Source organism: Arvicola amphibius, chromosome 10, assembly GCF_903992535.2.
Source record: "Arvicola amphibius chromosome 10, mArvAmp1.2, whole genome shotgun sequence".
Taxonomy (NCBI): domain Eukaryota; kingdom Metazoa; phylum Chordata; class Mammalia; order Rodentia; family Cricetidae; genus Arvicola; species Arvicola amphibius.
In genome coordinates this window covers 114,022,355-114,046,095 of record NC_052056.1, presented here as the reverse complement: position 1 = coordinate 114,046,095, position 23,741 = coordinate 114,022,355, and the positions used below count along the sequence as shown (strand labels likewise).

Here is a 23,741-nt window from a genome sequence, read left to right as displayed (position 1 = left end):
GTTGCCTGTGGTCTTGCTGCTCGTAGGACTCAGCGAAAGGTAACTGCAGCTAGAACATTTATACAGTCGTGGTGGCGGGAAACAGGGACAGGTACTAGGGGACTTACCCTTCTCCTACGCTGATGTTCATAATTTTCTGCAGGCCTCCAGTGTTGAGAAGGTCTCGTGCATTCTGGTAACTATTCTGCACTAAATTATTCAGTGTGTAGCAGGCAGAGGCTGTAGTTTCAACAAGAAGGTCAGTACTTGGGACTGTGTCGGGAATTATGGAAACCAAATCTGGTAGAGTTTCTTTGGCTACAAATTGAAGGAAAAACAATGCTTGGTTAGAAAGATTTTTCTTTTAGGAGGATGTGTGTATGTGAACATGTGTGTTACACACACATGAGTGTTTGGTATGTGTGCCTCCTGCACACACACGTACATGAAAGTCAAGCAGGTTGTCAGCTTGTCTTCCTTATTCCCTTTCCACCTATCGCTTTGAGACAGGGTGTCTGACTGAACCAGGGCTTGGTTTTTAGGGCACTGGCTAGCCAGTGAACTCCTAGGCTCTGCCTCTCCCACCCCCTAAGTACTGGAGTTACAGGTCATTGGTTGACATATGTATAAAAAAATGCTGAGTCTTTATGATCAAATCTGAAAACACAATGCCTGCTCTCAGTGTACTGAAAACCCAATGCCCGCTCTGAGTGTACTGAAAACCCAATGCCAGCTCTGAGTGTACTGAAAACCCAATGCCCGCTCTGAGTGTACTGAAAACCCAATGCCCACTCTCAGTGTACTGAAAACCCAATGCCCACTCTCAGGGTGCTGAAAACCCAATGCCCACTCTCAGTGTACTGAAAACCCAATGCCCGCTCCCAGGGTGCTGAAAATTCTTCCACAGAGTAAAAATGTCAAGCACTTTAAAATTTCATACTCTTCAATCCAGAAATGAAATTTCTGGCAATACAGATATTACCTTAAAATTTGAAAAAGATTTCCACAAAGATATTTTGGATAGAGTTATATATGTTAGAAAAAAATCACAAAAGCCTAACTATCTTATAGGAAAATGTTTAATTAACTAAAATACACTTAAAAAAATCAAGCTTCTAGTTCAGTTAAAATGAGGGGAACTTAAGACACCAGGACAAGCCACAACAGACTCTCCAGACATCCCGACTGCAGGGTGCACGTGCTAGCCCCCCTCTCTGATAAAAGTCTCTAACTTCTAACACTGGAAGCAACAGAACCTTCCTCCACAGGTTGTTCTGGGTGAGCCCAGGAGTTTATGCCCATTAACTGTGACCTCATGCAAGTTATTATCAGAAGGTTAAACCCCAGACTAAAAGACCTTGGGAACACGAGTATTCCTTTCACAACTTATGTGGACAATATGGAAATAATTCTGACAAAAAACAGGAAGGCCCCAGCCACCGCTGAGCTGGGTGCCACATCCTTTTCATCACCAACCAGGAGATCCCCTCATAGATCCAGGCTAAGGAAACACACACGGTCAAGGCTGAGGAAGAGCAGCAATGAAAGGGATCTATCATATTTAGTTGTCTTAGGAAAGTACAGGCACCAATAAAATACATTCTACAATATACTATGGGAAGGCATCTATCTAAATCTATATCCACATATCTATATTCATTCTAGATAGATAGATAGATAGATAGATGATAGATAGATAGATGATAGATAGATAGATGATAGATAGATGATAGATAGATACATAGATAGATAGATACATAGATAGATAGATAGATAGATAGATAGATAGATAGATAGATAGATAGATAGATACATAGATAGATAGATAGATAGACAGACAGACAAACAGATGAATAATGAAATAAATGAAAACCTATCTGGCTAGAAAATCTCATTTAAAAACACAACATATATTGAGATGAATTTTTACTTATTCTTGGCTATTAAAACATCAGAATCAAGATGGGTCCTATTGCATAAATTACATGTTGAATATAGAGCAGTTTACAACTTTAAAGTTGTAATGGTGCAACTGTAATTATGTTGATGACCCACATGCAGATGAGACAGACCCCGTGAATGGAACAGCCAGCACGCAGACAGAGTGTGGTCCAAGAGTTCTCTCCTGCAAGTCATCAAGACAAATGGAGAAAAGGCTGGATGGAAGGAGGGAGCTTGCCCTCCTGTGCAGCAAAGGCGGGCCCACTTATCACCGGCCTCCTGCACTTGGAAGTTCACTGAGCACCTATGACATGCAGTCTTCAACTCACCAATTTCATTCTGCAGAGAAAGGTTCCGTGACAAATTCCTCAGCAGGGAGACAGCAGTCTTTTTCACACTGGGATCACCCACGTGCAACATCTTCCGGGTGTGCTGAAGACCATTTTCCTTCTGGACAACCATTCGAGCTACTGATGTGGGCATCTGTTGTGAGACAGATCCTGTAAATGCTATCACATTCGCTATCAGAGAAAGAAGTTCTCTGCAGATTCCAGAGGTTGGGGGACAATAAAAGCTAGAACTCTAGGGATTTTCAATATAATTGTTAAGTAAAAATATTTCTTTTCAGCTGGGCAGTGGTGACACACACCTTTAATCCTGGCACTTGGGAGGCAGATGCAGGTGGATCTCTGTGAGTTTGAGGCCAGCCTGGTCTACAGAGTGAGTTCCAGGACAACCAGGGCTACACAGAGAAACCGTGTCTCGAAAAACAACAACAACAGAAAGGTTACTCATTATTTTTGTGCATCTGTGTTTATAAGTACATAGATTGACTTTACTTTGTATTACACCTAAAGTTTTAACGTGTGTATGGACACACCCTGCACATGCTGTGGAGGACGGAGAGGAACTCCCATGCCTTCCAGTGTCCTCCACTTTATCCCCTTGAGCCAGGGTTTCAGTGAGCCTGAATCCTGCTGTTTCTGCTAGGCTGGCTGGCAAGCTCTTGGGATTCACATGTCTTCGTTCCTCCAAGGTGGACACGTTGGCTTTTTATGTGGGTCTAGGGCAGTCAAACTGAGATCCCTGTGCTTGCAAGGAAGTGTATGTGGCCACTGAGCAACTCCCAGTCCTCTAGGGCTGAACTTTTAAAATCAAGGGTTGAGTAATATAAACTTAATTACATAGCACCATTTTTCTATCTTCTTGAACTATTCACCTAATACAAGCTCATCTTTGTGGGTTTGGTCAAATTTGGTCACGTGGCTGCTGGCCACTTATACTGTGACCCAGAGTCTTTGTTTTTCTTAGGCTGCCACCTGGGGTGAGAACACAGCTCCTCTGTTACCACGGGGCTTCATTTAGTAGCTGATGCTTGGTTATCAGTCCTGTTTCTTCTGGTTCAAGTTTTGGTAACTAACATATTTCAACAAACTTACTTATTTCTAAACTACAAACCCAATTCATTACAAAAAGAGAACTGGGATTTTTAAGAAGCATTTTTATTAGTTCTTTGAGGGTTTCGAAAATATAATGTGTTTGCCATATTTATCTCTTCTCCTAACTCTCTCCTGATCCTCCCTTCCCCACCCAACTTTGAACTGTCTTCTTTTAAGAGCCCATCTTGATGTACCGCCTCTCCGCGGTACCCACCAGTGTAGTTAAAGTTGCCTCGGCTTACGACTCTTTGCTCTGTAAAACTATAAACCTTCATGAAACTGCATCCATGCTGGAACATGGAATTTGGGGTAACCTAAATCTGTTCCCAGGCCATGGCCACTCATAATGGCTCCAGAATAAACTCATATTTGCCTATAAAATGAAAAAGAAAGAAGGAAAGAAACTCCACTCCAGTTGGTGCTGCTCACTACTATTAGGTGTGGCCTGCCCTGGAGTATGGCCGACTCATCAGGGATCTTCGCACTAAAGAAAACTGACTTTCTCTTTCTCAGCAGCTACCAAACCCCAGCAGCTCTTCATGTGTCTCCCCAGCCCCACCACTGGGGTTTTTTTTTTGGCTTGAGCTTATGCAGGTCTTATGTATGCTGTCTCACTCCCTGTGAGTTCATATGTGCACTGTCAGGTAGATATTAGATGTTTGAAAAGGCAACACACTGCTAGCTGGATTATGTTTTCTTACCATGTAATCTGCTTTCACTGAACTTGCTATGTAGATCAGCCTTCCCCTGAACTCACTGAGATCTGTCTGCCTCCAGAGCACTGGCATGGATTACCACAGTCTGTGTATCTGAGACTACTGCTAGGTCAGGCCTAGGAAAATCTTACTCAGGATCTAAATGCTGACCTGGCCTTTTCTAGCCCTTTCTAGTTCTGTAGCCTTAGCTCGTGTTGTGACTTTATATTAAACTTCCATTTGAAGTTAATATGAGGCTACCATGACAACAATTCTTGTGATTCTTATCCCTTCTTCAGGATGCTTATCTTTCTTGTTTCCTATAAACACTGCCTCCTACCACCACCTGTATTCTTCATTTTCTCAATTCTATTTTCTAGAATTGAGGGTCCTAATGTAGAACTAAGAGGAATATGGGATCTCTAAAACTATTTTTGTGTTTATATTTAATATTCCTCAGGAAACTGTACATCACTTTAATTTAGTGTCAACGTTTCCATGGCTAAAGGAAGTGAATTATTACTACTTTAAATACTTTGTAGCAACTGTTTATCTTCCATCAACTCTTCTCCTCTAAGAAGATGTCTTCCCCAGAGATATGCAGAAAGGAAGCTGTTTCTTAGGTACAATTCCAGAGCTTGGGTGAAGAGGAAAGATGGGCATTGCTCTCTCCCCATATGCCATCTACATGTATATTTTATCTGACGGCTTGGAAGACTGGCTGTCAGCCTTCTACTTCCTATCCATGCAGCTAAGCAAACTAACCACTTCGCACCTCCTAGGCTTTCAGCTTCAATTCTTTCCAGACGTCAACTACTTAGTCTTATTGTGACACAGAACCAGAAGAACATTGTCCTGTGTGACCGTAGAGCTCTGAATACCTTTTTGTTCTTGTTCTCTATTTTCTATCACATTTATCGCCAAGATTAGTCCCTTTTTCGCACCCTTAATTCCTAAACTTCACATCACTAACTGTCTCCTGCTAGCGTCTGCACTAACGCTGGAGTTGCCCGAGCTATCACATAAACACGTGTGTCTATAACATGCTGTCATTTCATCCTAGTTTAACTTCGCCTCCCAACAACACTCTACTACTGTTTGGTTCATTTAGCTTTGCCTTTTCTGATTTTTTTCAGATTTGTTATATTGCTAGAATAAATAGTACATTTTCAGATTAGCATTTCTGCAATCTCATTCAGCCAGCTTCCCCCATGACCTCAAATGGTGCTGATTAACTTGATGATTTTGGGCTGGGTGGTGGTGGCACACATTCTTTAATCATAGCACCTGGGAGACGGATGCAGGTGAATTTCTGTGAGTTCAAGGCCAGCCTGGTCTACATAGTGAGTTCCAGAACAGCCAGAGGTATGTAAGAGAACTTTCAGAGAGAGAGAGAGAGAGAGAGAGAGAGAGAGAGAGAGAGAGAGAGAGAGAGAGAGAGAGAGAGAGAGAGAGGTGTAAGTAAGGGACTGGAGGAATATCACTCTGTCTTTTCTTTCAGAGGACCCAGGTTCAATTTCCAGCACCACATGGTGACTCACAACTGTCTCTAACTCCAGTTCCAGGGGATCTGACACACTTGACACACTCATACAGACATACATGCAGGAAAAACATCAATGCAAATGAAAACAAAACAAAAACAAAAAAATCTTGCTGATTTTAAATACTAACGGCAGATCTGGAATAAAGCTTGTTCCAAAATCCCATCAGATTTAAGCAGCTAGTACTTATCTGCTGCCTTCAGAATGATGTTCCGACACCTTAGTGTGGCTTGTGCTGTCCTGCCTCACATGGCTTCCCTCCTTTACCACTAGTCCCCAGTTAGCTAATAAAAATGACAAAGTTTCTCTTGTTGGAAACAACGGAGTTCCTCCTTTCTCTTTGTTCACAAGCATGCTTCTGACAAATCATATAAACAATGGTTGGTATTCTTAGCTATATTGTAATGGTGAGGTGGATTCTATGTGAAGACACTTATACTAGACACAGATACATTTTCTCAAAAGTTTCTGTTCCCTCCAAGAGTGTTCAGCTATGTAGCTAAATACACACACACACACACACACACACACACACACACACACACACACACACATACAAAGACTGGTTGTGTAATGAACCACTCTGGAGCGATTACTTCATCGTCTAGGTAAATATAAACTTAGTTCTAACAATAATTTAAAATGGAATATAGAAACACATAGCAGGCACACACTATACGGCACAGGTAACAGCCTTCCTTCTGCCATATGCTTTGGCTCTGATGATAAAAGTAAGTCTCTGGAAAGAGAATGAGCTCTGCCCTGTGGATGGGCTGGCTCCCAAGTCACAGGTGCGCAGCTGCCCTTTCAAGTCCCGTGCTGGTGTAGGCACCACTGTTTGCCGACCAAGAATACACCACTTCTTCTGGTGTGAACAGACTTTCTGTGAGGGAACACATCCTTTGCAGGTAGTGCAAGAGGCAAGTGACCCCTGCCAGCACAAACCTGTACCCTGGGCACTTTACCCAGACCAGGCCAAATGGACCAGTGAGATACCTGAGTTCTTAATAGCAATATTTGTGAGGACAAGAGGCTGTTAAATGTAAGCCTGCTGTCATTTCCAGCTGTCCTCATTACCAAACGGCACACAGGAACAGAATCCAGAGGTGGAGTGAGTCGGTCAAAACTAATCCTGGAAGAAGACAGACCCACCCCAGACATCTGATTTCCATATGAGAAATTCCTTCCTTTCCCTCTGTATTTTTGTCAACTCCTTTGGGGCAGAATTCTGAGGACTGTAATGGCAGAAGGACTAAACAAAATAAAAGCCAAGGCGTTGTTTTTGTAATTGCAGTCTGACGCGGCTTTCCAGAAACTGAGGTTGAAGGCAGTAGAAGGTTGAAACCCTGGTGGTTTCTGAGAACTGTCTTGGCTGGAATGAGGAAACCTTGCTCCTACCTGATTGCTTCACCTCTGCACCAAAGGTAGATGTGTCTACAATGCCCTCATTTTAAAAAGTAGAAAAGCTGTCACAAGACTTACCGGGCCACCTCCTGCTGTGAGATTCTGGAGCGCTCCTAATGAGGCCTCTTGGGTATAGTTCCGGGCACTCTTGGCAATTAAGGACAAATACATCCTTATCACAATGGAATGCCACAGCCACTCCATGCCCCGGGGGCTGCTCTTCTCCTCGGGCATAGGCACGTCTTGGTATTGCTGAGCACACAAGAGTAAATGCACTTCAAGTGATGCCTAGGACCTCTGTACCCACACCAACAGACCAGAAATACTGTCTAGAAAGACTAGCAAATCAGGAAACAGGATATATGATTTTCAGTTACTTAAATTTTAGCTCACAGTAATTATGTCTTTCTAAGGAACTCTCACACTCTCCAACTTTACACTTCGCATTAAGAGAATTAAACACAGGTGCTTCTGAAACTGTCTCCAGCTGCATCTAACCTAGATCCTAAATGGTCACCACTGGTATGGGAATTCATTTCCATCAATACCTTTTTTGGTCCCAGCCTTAGGGTGTGGCTTTTGTGTGCTGATGTGATCTCTTATTGGGGACAGGAGAGGTCTCTCTCGCTCTCTTGGGAGGTCAGAGTGTAAGCAAGCTGGTACGGTTGTTCATGTCTCCTGGGGTAGAGCAGTGGGACCCTGTGGCTGCACCCACTGCAGCTTCCACCTTGTCCTATATTCCGTGAGTCAGTATTTCCCTTGGAGTCCTTTTGAGTCGATCTTAAGACAATCTGTACCTCTCGCATCACACCATCATTTTGAAGATCAGGGAGCAGGTCTGGTTCCCTCAAAGGCTTATGGAAGTGTTTGGGATCGTATCAAGGATCTAAATTTACCAGCCATTTTCCAAATTCAAGAATACACTAACACTAAGAATACATTCTTTTCACTTTTATGTCAGTTCTGAAAGAGATATGTTATCTTTTCTAGGAAATTTGCTTTTAATGTGTTCATAGTTTATTTTTAGGATACACCATGAAAACACCAACGCTTCTGGTAATGCTTAAACAGTGATTGTATCACGGCCCACAAAGGACACGGGACAGCAAGGTTTAATCACTAACGGCACAAATCTGGAGTCAGATTAGTGGGGACTGAATTTTATCCCCTTCACCCAGTCACCGAATTGATGTAGGAAAACTAACAAAGTTTTCTTATTGGTGGAGCCTCTTGGGAGGACTGATGTGGGACAAGGAGTGAGCATCTCCCCACCCCCATTCCCCCTTCATCCCTGGCTGCCTCTCAAAAGATCCCTGACATACCTCTTTTACTTTCCTACTTCGAGTGCCAAAACAGCCGGTACTCTTGTTACTGTTCGTCTGGATATTCCGGTTCTGCATGTAGATACTCTGGGAATACTTCTCTGGGAGCTCCGTCTCCAGCTGGTACGAGAGGTTATGAAGAATGCACACACAGTTCTCTGTGGCCTGCGGGAAGAGCATGACTCCTGCTCACAGTCATAGTGACACCGCTCTCACATGCCTTGTCTACCGCAAGGTTATTTAGGCTCAGCTCTCAAAAGGCTTACTGCATGCAGTTTAGTATGCTTGGACAATAAGGTACGCAGGAGTACCAGGACAGCTGGGACGGCTAATGTGAGACCAAGAACAAATGGTCACGAGTACTCTGTTAAAATACAGAATCAAGTTTCTTAAAATAACGGGTAGCCTCCCCCAACCCAACCCTTTTTTAACATATCTGGAGCCTGAACCCAGGGCTCTTATACAGTGGTCAAATGCTCTACCAGTGAGCTATAGTTCTAGCCCCTTAGAGTATGTCTAAAAATCCTATGTCCAGAACAAATTTAAACTTCCCGTACATAAACCAGTAGCCACACTAATACGGAGGACAGTTATGACGCTGCTTACAGTGACCTGTTAGGAGGACGCTATAATAGCTAGTGTAGAGGACACACAAATGGAAGCAGCAGGTGTGGCGCTGGAGAAGTGGCAGACGGTGTATTGCATGTGCGCTAGTGTAGAGGACACACAAATGGAAGCAGCAGGTGTGGCGCTGGAGAAGTGGCAGCCGGTGCACAGAGGGTGGGTGGGAGGAGGAGCGGCCTGAGGTCATCCATATTGCCGTCGTCTGTTGGTAGGCGGTGAGCATTCACTCACTCTTCTCTTCACCAGTCACTCACTCAGTGACAATACTATACATGTCCGGCCAGTGCTTCCCACTAACCTACAATCTCCAGCCCCAGATATGCTGATTATGCTGATATGTGATGGAAGAAATGAATTTAAGGGTTTATTGTTGAACATGAGATGTTAAAACGTGTGTTGGAAATTTGGGTGTGGAAAAACTCTGAGCCTAAGGCTAGATAGAAATTTAAGTATCTAAGCACGTAATGAAAGCCTTAGGCTCAGAAAGCAAGTCAAGGTATAAAACTACATCAAGCGATGATTTTTACCAGTAGGCTGGCGTGAGGATGTTTAACTCTGGAGTTACCTTATCGTCTGGCTGGTAGTCTGCAATGGTTCCTCTGACATAATGGACCAACGAGTCAATGAGCCCATCACATCTTCTCATTGTCTTCCTCCCATCAGGGCCAGCTGAGCTCATGTTTCTTTCAAGAACAACAAGAAACTGTTAAGATGCATTTTCTCTATCCTGAAGGTCTGTGTGAGACATGTACTATGAATCCCCAAAGTCTGTGTGGCACACGTGCTATGCATCCCAAAGGCCCGTACAAGGCCTGTGCTAGGAACCCAATAGGCCTGAGTTTCAAAGCTTCATTTAAGGCTTCTTCCAGGTGTTTGGAACCTGGCAAACAAGCAAAAATATGAGAGCTTGCCTCATTCCATGTTATTAAGGCCCAAGCATGACTTATTAAATCTTGTCCATATTTCTGAGAGGCAGATTTGAGGCAAATGTTTGTAATTAAATAATACAGCACACTGGACACAGCATTATGTTGTGTGTCCAAGTCCCAGCTGGCTCCATGTCTTCACTCTAAATAACCTGAAGTTGTCTGGGCTTCGCATTTCTTATCTGTAGAAGTGTGTTGGATTCTGTTGCTGGAGTCTTGAAGGTTTTTATACAAACTGTTATTGACAACTATTAAGCCCGATACTGTAAACATGCCGGTCCTCTCCTCCAGACGGCAGAGGCTGTAGAGAACGTGCACTTCCCGGGGTCTGTGACGCCTGACCTAGGAGCATCTTTGTGCTTAGTCTTCTCTAACTTTGCTAAAGCCATGAGCACAAGCGGAAGCTACTTCCTTATACAGAAATGAAGCTCATCAAATATGTTAAAGCAAAGTACTTGGTGATCACGCTGCAGATTCAGGTCATATTTATATTCTGGCATTATTGCTTCTATATTTCTTTGCATTGAGTTTTTCTTTTAATCATTAGCCACTCAAAAAATTTTCCCCTGAAAAATGTTAACACATCTGTCAACAAGAAAACAGGCTGTAGAGATGGCTAGGAGGAGCCAGGTTCAGAAAGGGGCTGTAAGGATGGCACCAGGTTCAGCTCCAGAAGCCTTGGTGCATTCTGGGTTTTGTAGGCTCCTGCATGCACATGGTACACATAAACTCAGGCGTATACATAAAATAAAAAGAATACTAAAAAAAAGTTAGATTTTGGAATTTGAGAACTGCCCCCTATTCCTTTTGCCAACTTTAATTGAAAAGAAATATTGTAAACTATGTCATGTCTGTTTATGGACAAGTAAAATATCAAAAATATATTCAGGAGATTTTCTTTATAATGTCTCAGGCAGTGTCACTGTTAGACTAATAGTTCAAGAACTTCTGGGGTCTTATTTTCTCTATTTAAAAATATAACTGCATTAAGTGACTTCTGAATACTTTTCTGTCTCCAAATACTGCTTTCAAAGGAGCAAATGTGCGGACACGGGAGCAGACATATTACAGTTCCCTGGCCTCTGTGCAACCAATGCTTGGCTGCTTTACTTTCGCATTTCAGCTTCACGGTGGAGGGAAGACAGCATTAACAATTTAATGGCTGTGGAACTGACACAATGAAAAATGTGTCATTAACAAGATTCCTTCACTGACCATGATTCTTCAAACACTTCACTACCATGACTTTTGCTGCTACTTTGTCAATTTCAAGACAAGATAACAAAGGCCTATGAGACAGCTTGGAAGTAAAGGAACTTGCTGCCAAGCCTGGGGAGCCGAGTTTATAACTGGTGCACACAGGGCAGAGAGAACTGAGTGGCCAAGTTGTCCTCTGACCGTCACACGCGTATCCCTCCCAGTAATGAAGACATTTTAAAAAGATAACTAATGGGTTTGTTAAATGGAAACAAAAATCATGTGGACTACAGCATTTTCTTAAATGGTCATTTACACTGGCACCATCTGCCTCTGTCTGCTTTGGGCCATCGCCAGTCCTGCAGTCTGCTAAGAAGCACGCTGATTATTTCAACCCTTCATATCCATTCCTGTGGCATGTTTCAGACCATGAAGGGCACCAGAGTCAACCACTGTTCTTTTCCACTGCTAAGGTCAAATGAGGGTCCGGTCCTCGTGCATTCCCCTGGGCTTAGGAGGAGCCCATGTCTCCTTTAGCCTGATTTCTTTGTCAGTCCGCTGTTCATCTGTTGAGAACACTGACTTTGGAAGCAATGAGACAGTTCTGTAGTGACTCTTCCGTGCAGAGTGGACACTTCGTCCTGGGAAGATGCATCAGCTCCACAGGAAGTGAAAACACATTCTTTTCTCCCTCCCAATTTCTCACATGAAGAAGAAGCAAAATGAGTTTAAGCTACTTTTCCTGCTGACAACCAATGAGTGGTAACATCAGGAAGGGAGGACAGTTTCCTCCCATTTCATTTTATATGTATGGGTCTGTACACCATGTCCTGCAGTGTCTGTGGGGGTCAGAAGAAGGAGTCAGACCCCCCAAGACTGGCTATACAGATGACTGTGAGCTGTGTGGCTGCTGGGACTGAACCTGGGTCCTCTATAAGAGCATCCAGTGCTGCTAGCTGCTGAGCCATCTCTCCAGCCCTATAGAACTGTGTTTTTATTCTGTGCGGAGTGGTGCAGCAGAGAGGAAACTTCATCCAACATTCACTCTTCCTGCACTTTGTTTAGCAAATATCATATGTCCCCAACCACAAGAAAATGTTCTTTAGGTTTCAAAGCTTCTGATCTTTTTCCAACCTCTGGATGAGAGAGACGACCCTTTAAAGTTGACCTGACACTTCAAAGGTCAGCCTTGCTCACTCACTGGATCTCCTGCGCAGCTGCAAAGAGGACTTAGCTTTGAGTGACTTCAGAGCGTTTATTCTGGGTCAGACGGTAATGCAGGGGGTGCTGCTGCCAGCCTCACCGCAGTAACTGTTGTCTTTAGTCTTTATTGTCCAGCCGCCACTCTGCTGGCTTGAAATTGGCCTTATCAGGGGCTCTGGCAGCTGACACCTTTGCTGACAGGAAGTGTACGGAACCCTGATGTGCAGGACTGACCTTGCATACCAAAAATATTTCCCATCTCACTCAGCTATCCAAAAATATAAACAAGGGTAGATTATCTCACTTCACCTGTGGACAGAAATCATTAGATAGAAAGTAATTTACTACTACTCTGCTCTGATAAAAACCAATAATTTATGTAAAATGACATTTATCTGAAAGCGTTTTCCAACAGTTAATCTTTATAGTTTGTAAGAAACAGAATTAATTTATACAGAATATATCCTTTTACAAAGTGCCTCCTGAATCCTGAGAAATACTTTTTATTATTCTTTCCTGTATGTAACCCAATGGAGACTAAGCATGGAAAATACCTCAGAAGCATAAATTAAATATACTAAAATAACCATCCTATTGCAAAGTAAGACTGAGCTTCTAAGCCAGCCCCCAGTAACAAGTGAGCAGCGAGGAAGAGAGTTCACGCAAGGCTCACCCCACTAGGCCAATGTGGTGTCTTCAGCAAAGAACTGATCCAGGCTCCTGCACCCCTCTCCTCCCCACCCCACCCCCCACCCCGCATGGCTTTTACTGGGGTCAGGGGATTGATTCCGACCTCTATGCACCTCTGAAGAGGTCTCAGACTTCACAGTTTCCAAATGTTTCAGATTCCTTGTCTGGGAGCAAATCTGCTGTTCTGGACTCTCTCCAAGATTGTTTACCTCTCACATTCCTGAGCGTCAAAGGAAAAGGGAGCACAAAGTACCTTGGCCCTTGCTAGAATTAAAAGGAAGACTGGCATGTCTCCGTTAGGATTAATGGTGTCACAATGGAATCACCATTCATACAGTAGATTAAAGAACCGGAATAGAATTCCGATAGCATAGGAAACAGTCCCAAGAATTGAAAAATGAAACTATATGAAATTAAAAAGTTTCTGTGCAGAAAAAGAAACAATAAACAGTCTGCAGAATGAGGGAAAAAATGTCCAGCTACACCTCAAATGAGGGGTTAATTCTAGAACATATAAAGGACCTCAGAAGTTAAAAACCAAAGAAATAAAGCTGCTAATCAATCAACAAGTAATGATATGATCAGTTTTCAAAAGAATGTCAAGTAGACACTAAACCACTACAGGGCACTAAGTGGGGAACCTGCCTAGCATCTATGAAGTCCGAGGTCCAATTCTCTGTAGCCATGAAAGGAAGTAAAATAAAACAACCCTTCATAAAACAAAAAATAGAAATAAACAGTCCTAAAGACGTAGCATCAACTTTAAAATTACTTTTGCTTCAGAGTACAAGAAAAAAATTCTTTTGATGATAGTTATAAAATATCCAAAAATGGCTACTACTCATTGAGCTGAGCCAAATACCCCTACTACAGCAGTGTCTTTACAGTCAGTCGGAGTAAGAGAAAGAAAGGGATGGAAAAGAACATTTCATATTCATCAAAAGAAAAATCCATCAGAATGAGGTCTGAATTCTGAACATCTATGCCCCAAACACAAGGGCACCCACATTTGTAAGAGAAATATTACAGAAACTTAAATCACACATTGAGCCCCACACATAATAGTGGGAGACTTCAATATCCCACTCTCACCACTGGACAGGTCTGCCAGACAGAACCTTAACAGAGAAATAGGGGATTAACAGATGTCATGAATCAAATGGACCTAATAGACATTTACAGAACATTTCACCCAAACACAAAACAATGTACCTTCTTCTCTGCACCTCATGTAACATTCTCTAAAACTGACCACATGCTTGGTCACATAGCAAATCTCAACAGATATAATAAAAAATGAAATAACCCTCTGTATCTTATTGAATCACCAGGAGATAAAGTTTGAGTTCAACAACACAAATGACAGAAAGTCTACAAACTCATGGAAACTGAGCAACTCTCAACTGAATTACCACTGGGTCAAGGAAGAACAAAGAAATTAAAGACTTCCTACAATTCAATGAAAATGAATGCACAACATACCCAAACTTATGAGACACAGTGAAATCAATACTAATAGGAATGTTCACAGCACTATGTGTCTGTATAAGGAATTTGGAGAAATCTCACACTAGCAATTTAACAGCATACCTGAAAGCTCTAGAACAAAAAGAAACAAACATACCCAAGAGGAGTAGATGACAGGAAATAATTAAACTGAGGGCTGGAATCAATAAACTAGCAACAAAGAGATACAAAAATATCAATAAAACAAAGAGTTGGGCTTTTTTTAGAAAATCAATAAGATAGACAAACCCTCATCCAAACTAACTTAAAGGGAAAGAGAGAGAGAGAGAGAGAGAGAGAGAACATCCAAATTAATAAAATAAAAAACCAAAAGGGGACATAACGACATAACAACAGGCACTGAGGAAATCCAGAGAATCATTAGGTCATACTGCAAAAATCTGTACTCTACATCTCTACATATTGGAAAATCTAAGAGAAATGGACAGATTTCTTGATAGGTATCACATACCAAAAATTAAATCAAGATCAGATTAGATAAACAATTTAAATATTATATCTATAACCCCTAAGGAAATAGAAGCTGTCATTAAAAGTTTCCTAATTAAAAGGAAGGAAGGAAGGAAGGAAGGAAGGAAGGAAGGAAGGAAGGAAGGAAGGAAGGAAGGAAGGAAGGAAAGAAAATCCCAGGGCCAGATGGTTTCAACACAAAATTCTACCAGAATTTCAAAAGACAACTAATACCAAAACTCCTCAAACTGTTCCACACAATGGAAACATACAGAATTCTGTTAAATTCCTTTTATGAGGCTTGTCACCCTGATACCCCAAATCACACAAAGACTTAGCAATGAAAAAAAATTACAGAACAATTTCCTTCATGAACATTGATGCAAAAATACCCAATAAAATATTTGCAAGTCTATTCCAAGAACACATAAAAAAGATCATTCACTATGATCAAGTGGATTTTATCCAGAGATGTCAATGTAATCCATCATATAAACAAACTGAAAGAAAAGAGACCACATGATCATCTCTGTAGATTGCTGAAGAAGCCTTTGACAAAATCCAACTCCCCTTCATGATAAAGGTCTTGGAGAGACCAGGGATGCAAGGAACATACCTAAGTATAATAAAAGCAATATACAGCAAGCCAACAACCAACATCCAATTAAATGGAGAGAAACTCAAAGCAATTCTACTCAAATCAGGAATAAGACAAGGCTGTCCATATCTATTCCATATCTATTTCATGTCCATACTCTCTCCATATCTATTCAATATAGTACCAGAAGTTCTAGCTAGAGCAATAGGACAACAAAAGGAGATCAAGGGAAAGGAAGAAGTCAAACTTTTGCTACCTGCAGATGATATGATAGAATACATAAGGGACCCCCAAAATTCTACAGCTAATAAGCACCTTCATCAAAGTGGCTAGATACAAGATTAACTCATAAAAATCAGTTGCCCTCCTATACACAGATAATAACAGACTGAGAATTGAGAAAGAAATCAGGGAAACAACACTCTTTACGGTAGCCACAAATAATATAAAACATCTTGGGGTAGTCCTAACCAAGAAAGTAAAATACCTGTATTTCAACTTCAAGACTTTGAAGAAAGAAATGGAGACGATATCAGAAGATGGAAAGATCTCCTATGCTCATGGATCAGTAGGATTAACATAGTAAAAATGGCCATCTTACCAAAAGCAATCTACAAATTCAATGCAATCCCTATCAAAATTCAAACACAATTCTTTACAGACCTTGAGAGAACACTATTCAACTTCATATGGTGAAAAAAACCAGAATAGCTAAAAACAATCCTGTATAATAAAGGAAACTCTGGAGGTATCACTATCCCTGATCTCAAATTCTATTATACAGCTATAATAATAAAAACAGCATGGTATTGGCATAAAAACAGACATGTGGACCAATGGAATCAAATCGAAGACCCCTAAGTAAATCCACACATTTATGAACACCTGATTTTTGATAAAGAAGTCAAAATTATACAATGGAAAAAAGAAAGCATCTTCAACAAATATTTGGCATAACTGGATGTTGGCATGTAGAGAAATGCAAATAGATCCATATCTATCACCCTGTACAAAACTCAAGTCCAAATGGATCAAAGACTTCAACATAAATCCAGGTACACTGAACCTTAAAGAAGAGAAAGCTGGAAGTAGCCTTGAACACATTAGCATAGGAGACAACTTCCTGAATAGAATACCAGTAGCACAGACACTGAGATCCACAATAAATGGGGCTTTCAGGGGTGGAGCAATGACCTTCTGGGGTGGAGCCCGCTCATGTTGGGCTTTTTCAAGGGCAGAGTCTGAATTAAGGCAACTCCAGGGGAGGGGTCTGCTGCTTGGCACCCTGAGGGCGGGGTCTGTAACAGATGCAAGCTGGAGATTCTACACACTTTTCTCTGGAGAAACCGTGATAGCCAAACATGGTGTGCTTACTCGTAAGTGGACATTAGCTGTAAAGGAGATCCAATGCCCTCTTCTGGTCTCTGTAGCACCAGGGGCTTACATGGTGCATAAACATGTGCAGACAAACACTAAGACACTAAAATAAAATTAAAATAAGACACTAAAATAAAATTAAAATAAAAGAATTTTATCTAACTAAATTGGGAAAATTAAGACATGGATGAATTTCTAGATTCATATGACATGCCAAAATTAAACCAAGATAAAATAAATAACTATTTCCACAACCAGCAAAGTGACTGAAGCAGAAATAGTCTCCCAACTAAGGAACTTCAGAGAACTAATACAATCACTACTTGTATAAAGTACAATATATACGATCTGAATATATAACATAGATTAATCCATGAAAGGGAAAAGGAAAGTCCCTGAGCTCTTTTTATGAACCCAGCATTTTATCCTCAATCAAAACCAGACAAAGACAGGAAGCACAGACACAGATTACCAGCAATCTCCTGATGAACAAAGACAGATACAAAAATTCTCAACAAAATACTTACAAACTGAATCTGATATCACATCCTAAAGATCCTTCATCGTGAACAGGTTGGCTTTCCTTTATAGATGCAAAGATGGTTTGTCATCAATCAAGAAATGGAAATCGTCACATAAACAGACTCAAAGAAAATGATCATAATCATTTCAATAGATACAGAAAAGGCTTTTGACAAAACTCAAACATTCCCTCTGGATAAAAGCCATGGAGAGGCTAGGAATGGCAAGAGCATACATCAGCATTATATGGATATATACAATACACCTATAGCCAACTCCACATTAAATAGAGAAAAACTACAATTGTTCCCAATAAGATCAGGAATGAAACAGGATATTCCCTCTCTCCACTTCTATTTATTACAGTGCTTGATGTCTCAGCCTGAGCAGTATGTGAAAAAAATAAAGGGACAGAAATAGAAAAAAAAAAGTAAGGTATTCTTGCTTGTAGATGGTGCCAGACTCTGAAGATGGAACCAAAAAATTCTTAGCACTGATAAACTTTGTCCGTCAAGTGGCAGGGTACAAAAATCAATACACAGAAGCTTTAGAACTCTGATGTGCCGATGACAAACATACAGACAAAGAAATCAGAAAAAAATCACATTCATGGCAACCTCAAAAAATGACAACCAGGATAAACCCAACCAAGGAACAAAAAAGCTCTACAATGGAAACTTTAAACACTGAAGAAATGAATGGACTATGGAAGACTTTTCATGCTTAAGGATTGGAAGAATCAATAACATAAAAATGGCCATCCTATTAACGGTAGTCTGCAATTTCAATACAATTCCACTCAAAATTCATGTAGAAAAAACAATCTAAAAATGTATATAAGCGCATGAAAGAACAGAGATAACCCAAAGCAATACTGAACAAACTAATTACAGTGGGAGATGTCACATACCTTCTTCCAGATACAATGTCTTTATTACTTCATTTACACATCCTCTTGGACAAAACTAGATCCCTCTCCCTTTGGGAATTTCAGAAATCTAAACAGCTATCTAGATACGGTACTCAAAGAATAAAGACAGAGTTAGGTAAGAGCAAGAATAAAGGACAGCCAGTGATTAAGGCCCAAAGAAGGCTGGACAAGCTATCTTTCTCAAGTTAGCTTCTTTCCTATCTGTGGCTGAAGACATCAGTCTTTAGAAACAGGGTCCAGAGACCCCTAAACTGGATGGTCTGAATGAACCTTCCCTGAGGACTGGCTTTCATGGTACCAGAAAGTACCATGTACTTTTGAAAGAGAGGGGCTACAAAAAGTCCTAATCAGCTGTGATGCCCATGAACCACACCAATGACCAGCATGACAAGACAACCCTTTGGATGCAGTAGTGGCACACATACCCTGGCAGTAACCAATGGTCTCTAGTTGGACTTAAGACCCGCTCAACAAGAGAAAGACCATGCCTGGTACTGGAACCCTAGCTAACTACCCAGTGCTAGTGAAGTGGTAGTTATAGGAGGAGAATCTACAACCACTAATTTACTAACCCAGCATAATGCCTAACATCAGTCTATAAACATTTGCCCCTATGCTCACAGGTAAGTGTAGTCTTCACCCCCCATTAGGGAAACTTCTTTTTTTAAAAAATATTTATTTATTATGTATACAATATTCTATCTGTGTGTATGCCTGCAGGCCAGAAGAGGGCACCAGACCTTATTACAGATGGTTGTGAGCCACCATGTGGTTGCTGGGAATTGAACTCAGGACCTTTGGAAGAGCAGGCAATGCTCTTAACTCCTGAGCCATCTCTCCAGCCCCCAGGGAAACTTCTTGTAACAGATGGAGATGACTACAGAAAACCACAACCACCATGGTGAGTTGTGGAGTCCAGTCCAATGGTTACCAGTACAAAACACTCCCACCGTCTAAGGTTCAAGATGTAGAACAGGAGGCAGAAAGGTTGTAAGAACCAGAGGATCAGTGACTTTGTGTGAGATTCTAGTTATATCATATTTATAGCTATATCCATAAAAATCTTACCAGCATGGCCACCCAAACTGCATGGGAGAAAGCCTGTGAGGCCTCAACCCTACACAAAGACCTATGGGAACTGAGGAAAGCCAGGAGCAGGAGAGGAGACATTCCCCCATGGAATAGCACACCAATTGGTTGTCCAGTGACTAATGGTCAGCCATGATAACATACATACAAGTAACAGGTTATATTTAGGAATATATATGTATACACACATGCATGCACACACATATATTCATGTAATAACAACTGGTGAAAAAAGAGGCCATGAATTTGAAAGCGGGGGAGGGGGGGGGTGAAGGGTATGTTAGGGTCTGGAGGGATAAAAAGGAAGGCAGAAATATAATTAAAATACAATCTCAAAAATAAACAGCAAAAAGGGAAAACCTAAAATACATGGAATTCTGTACATATATTTACATATGCACATTAATTTTAATGAACTTTTCTCTTCTGGGCTGTAATGTTCCCTCTTAGAGCAAAATACCACCTAATAAAACTCCTAATACAAGACATGAGAAGTCCTTCTTTAGTTGATAGTCATGGTTGTTCGAGAGACTCCCAAAACATATGGCCTACTGCCATTGCCCTTGATTGCCACTCAGGGGTGGGAGCAATTTCCTACTGCTGAAAACATTTTGGCCTTCAAAAACAGGGCACAGAGACCCCTGAGCTTGAATTTACCTAAATGCCTGCTCTTTGACAACTAGCTTTCATGGTACCAGAAAGCACTATAAAAGCTTCTAAAGGAGGGAGGCAACCAAAAGTCCTACCCAGCTATGATGCCCATTAACCACATCAATAACAGCATGGCACAATAACCCTACAGGAGCAGTAGAGGCACACACACCTTGGTAGTAACCAACAGCTCTCTAATTAGACTTAAGATCTGGTCAACAATTGGGAAAACATGCCTGATACTGGCAACCCAGCCCATTACCCAGGGCTAGTGAAGTCATGGGTCTTGGAGAAGAACCTACAACCACCACTTTACTAAAGCAGCGCAGTCCTTAACAACAATCTAGCAACATTTGTCCTTCCACCCACAGACAGCTGTAGTCTTCACTCCTCATGAAGGAAACTCTCTTTGCAACAGATGGAGACCACTACAGAAAACTGCAGCCAATAGAAATATATTCATGATCTCAGTACCAACGAATGTGTTAATAAAACACTCCAGCATCTAAAGGTCAGGGAACATTATGGAATAGGGTGCAGAAAGATTATAAGAGCCAGAAGATCAGGGAGTTTGTTCTGACATTGTGTTTCTAGTAATAACAGAAGCTACACCCATAAATTCTCATCAACAAGACTGTCTAAACATGAGATGAACAAGGACAACAACAGACATGCCAAAAAGGATGTGGGGAATTCAAAGGCTTTAACCACACAGAAAGAACTACAAGCAACTAAGACATGTTGGGAGCAGGAAAAACATTTTTCCAGGGAAGAGCACACCCAACTGATAACCCAACACCAGTCAGCCCTGGAAACATACTTAAAGTAACATTATACAGGCAGAGTGGGTTCGTAAAAACACGCATACACACATGTGATGTGGGAAAGTCTTCTGTTTCAGTTGATTTCATTGGTTAATACAGAAACTGCCTGGCTCATTTGATTGGCCAGCCCTTAGGTGGGCAGAGTAGACAGAACAGAATGCTGGGAAGGGAAGTTAATAAATCACCATGCCTCGCCTCTCTGGGGCAGACCGCTGTGCCTCTCCTCAGGGAGACAGATGCCATGAAGCCAGCCACCAGGTCAGACATGCTGCATCTTTCCCAGTAAGACACCGCTCGTGGTGTTACACAGATTATTAGATATGGGTTAGTCAAGATGTGAGTAAGAGGCTGAAACTAATGGGCCAGGCAGTGTTTAAAAAAAAATTTCAAGAGACATATATGGCAAGCACAAAAAGAATAAATTCCCAATGACTGTGAGATTGATGTTTGATAACTACATAAGAGAAAATGGACAATAAATAGTGATTATACTTTGCGGAAACTGTTAGAATAAAAAAATAAATAAATAAAAGGCAAATACAGTGGCTCATAAAAAAAGCATATAATTTGTGTGTTGTTATTTCGGGTTATAAGCTAGCCAGGCAGCCAAGAGCCGGGCGGGATGAAAAGCAGGCCTGCCCGCTGCTCCCCACTACACATATGCAATGACAAGTATTTAAAAAGAGGCCATTAATTTGAAAGAAGACAAAGAGGAGTATTTGGAGAAAAGGAAAGGTAGAAATGTTACAAAATTTATATAAAATATATAATATTTTCATATGAAAATATTATATAAAATTTTAAAAGGCTTAAAGGGGGCGTGGCTTTAAAAGGGCTTCTCCTTTAAATAGGTAGGGAGAGGAACACTGAGGCATTATAATACCTTTAAAAAATTATGTTTCTTTTTTTAAAAAGGATGCTTATGGAGAAATATGGCCATACTACCTATTTATTTTTTGATGTTAAATTAACCAACTTCTGCAAACCAAGTATGCAAGTAATCATCTGCAGCAGCTACAGACATAGGGTACAGGGTACAGCAGCTACAGACATGGGGTACAGAGGACAGCAGCTACAGACATGGGATACAGGATTCATCAGCTACAGACATGGGGTACAGGATTCATCAGCTACAGACATGGAGTATAGCAGCTACAGACATGGGGTGCATCAGCTACAGACATGGGATACAGGGTTCATCAGCTACAGACATGGGGTACAGGATTCATCAGCTACAGACATGGGGTACAGGGTGCAGCAGCTACAGACATGGAGTATAGCAGCTACAGACATGGGGTGCATCAGCTACAGACATGGGATACAGGATTCATCAGCTACAGACATGGGGTACAGGGTGTACAGCTATCACTTTCTTCACGGGAACACTCTCATTAGGGCTGGTTTGTAACTACAGCATAATGTCCCTCAGTTGAATGACATGTCAATAATCACCTGCTAGCTCCCTTTACTGATTTGGATTTTACCACTGCTAGTATCATCTTCTCAATGTAACTTTCCTGCTACTAATGTATTTTTCATCTTTAATCCATTTCTGACTCAGTGGGTTTAACATGGGACACCAGCTAATTTTGCTGACAGAGAAAAGAAAAACTAGTTCCTCCCTATCACTCCCGGTGACTGCAACCTGTCCTTAGACGATGTCCCCAGCCTCTGTTGGATGACTTTCTACAGCTGCACACTGCACGTGCTGAGGGTTCCTGCAGCCTAAGGGACTGTGCACGCTAAGCGAGACTCTATGCTGAGCCCAGCCCTTCGCTCTTGTCAGAACTCATCACTGCCCCGTCCTCTACACATTTCATTTGTGTACACATTTTGTTCAAATGTTTATGATGACGCTTTTTGTCACTGTGCCTTATTTTACTATTTCATTTAAGCAGAGATCGAGGAAAATTATTATTAATTCTTTGTATAATGCCCAGTAGTGAACACAATGCTGTAAATAAAAGTGATTATCTGATATTGTATTTGGCAGGTTGTATGTCAGCTTAACAAGATAGAGTCACTGGAGAGGAGGAAGCCTCAACTGAGAAAATGCCTCCAGAGGATCAGCCTGTAGGGCAGCCTGTAGGGCATTTTCTTAATTTAGTGATTGATGGGGGAGGACCCAGCCCACTGTGAGTGGTGCCATGCCTGGGCTGGTGGTCCTGGGTTCTATAAGAAATCAGGTTGAGCAACCCAGTAAGCAGCCCTTCCATAGCCTCTGCATCAACTCCTGCCTCCAGGGTTCCTGCCCTCATTGCCTTCTGTGACGATGTGGAAGTGTAAGCAAAGTAAACCCTTTCCTCCCCAACTTGCTTTTGGTCATGGTGTTTCATCCCAGCAGTGGTAACCTGACTAAGACAGGTAAATATTACTGTGATTAACTAGACAGAAATATCTTACTAAATTTCCCCAGTTACCACCTAAGCAGAGTCTGTCAGAACTAAACTATGTAATTACAGAAAGGATCCAAAATAGAATACATTTTAATTTCTCTTTGGGTGCCTAATTTGATTACACCTTCTACCTGAAGGGGTGGGTGGGGGCACAAGGTGGTATTTACCTTAGGCATCCAGTGACATTGTAGAATATATCAAAATCCAGCAAGCCATTTGCTTTGGGGTAGTCTCCTTCAGGCCACCCCGAGAAGGGGATGACGACACTCTCTGTCAGGGTGAGCAAGGCTTCTGTTATCATGAGATGCTTGAGCTTGTCGTTAGAGGACAAGTTCCAGAGCAGACCTAGGAGAACAGCAACAACGAGAACAGTGCTCAACACTCAAGACCAGGCCGCCAGCTTCAGGACTAT

At 41.6% G+C, this 23,741-nt stretch overlaps 1 protein-coding gene across 1 annotated transcript in view; it reads right to left on the bottom strand.

Annotated features, from left to right (window-relative positions):
- Nucleotides 1-23,741, bottom strand: part of Pkp2 (plakophilin 2) — a 55,358-nt gene that overhangs the window by 4,689 nt on the left and 26,928 nt on the right. The window contains exons 6-11 of the mRNA XM_038345406.1: nucleotides 23,497-23,674; nucleotides 9,514-9,631; nucleotides 8,325-8,489; nucleotides 7,081-7,254; nucleotides 2,250-2,403; nucleotides 108-297 (exon numbers count right to left, since the gene is read on the bottom strand). Coding sequence (XP_038201334.1) covers nucleotides 108-297; nucleotides 2,250-2,403; nucleotides 7,081-7,254; nucleotides 8,325-8,489; nucleotides 9,514-9,631; nucleotides 23,497-23,674 — 979 coding nt within the window. The remainder of the gene's footprint in view (nucleotides 1-107; nucleotides 298-2,249; nucleotides 2,404-7,080; nucleotides 7,255-8,324; nucleotides 8,490-9,513; nucleotides 9,632-23,496; nucleotides 23,675-23,741) is intronic.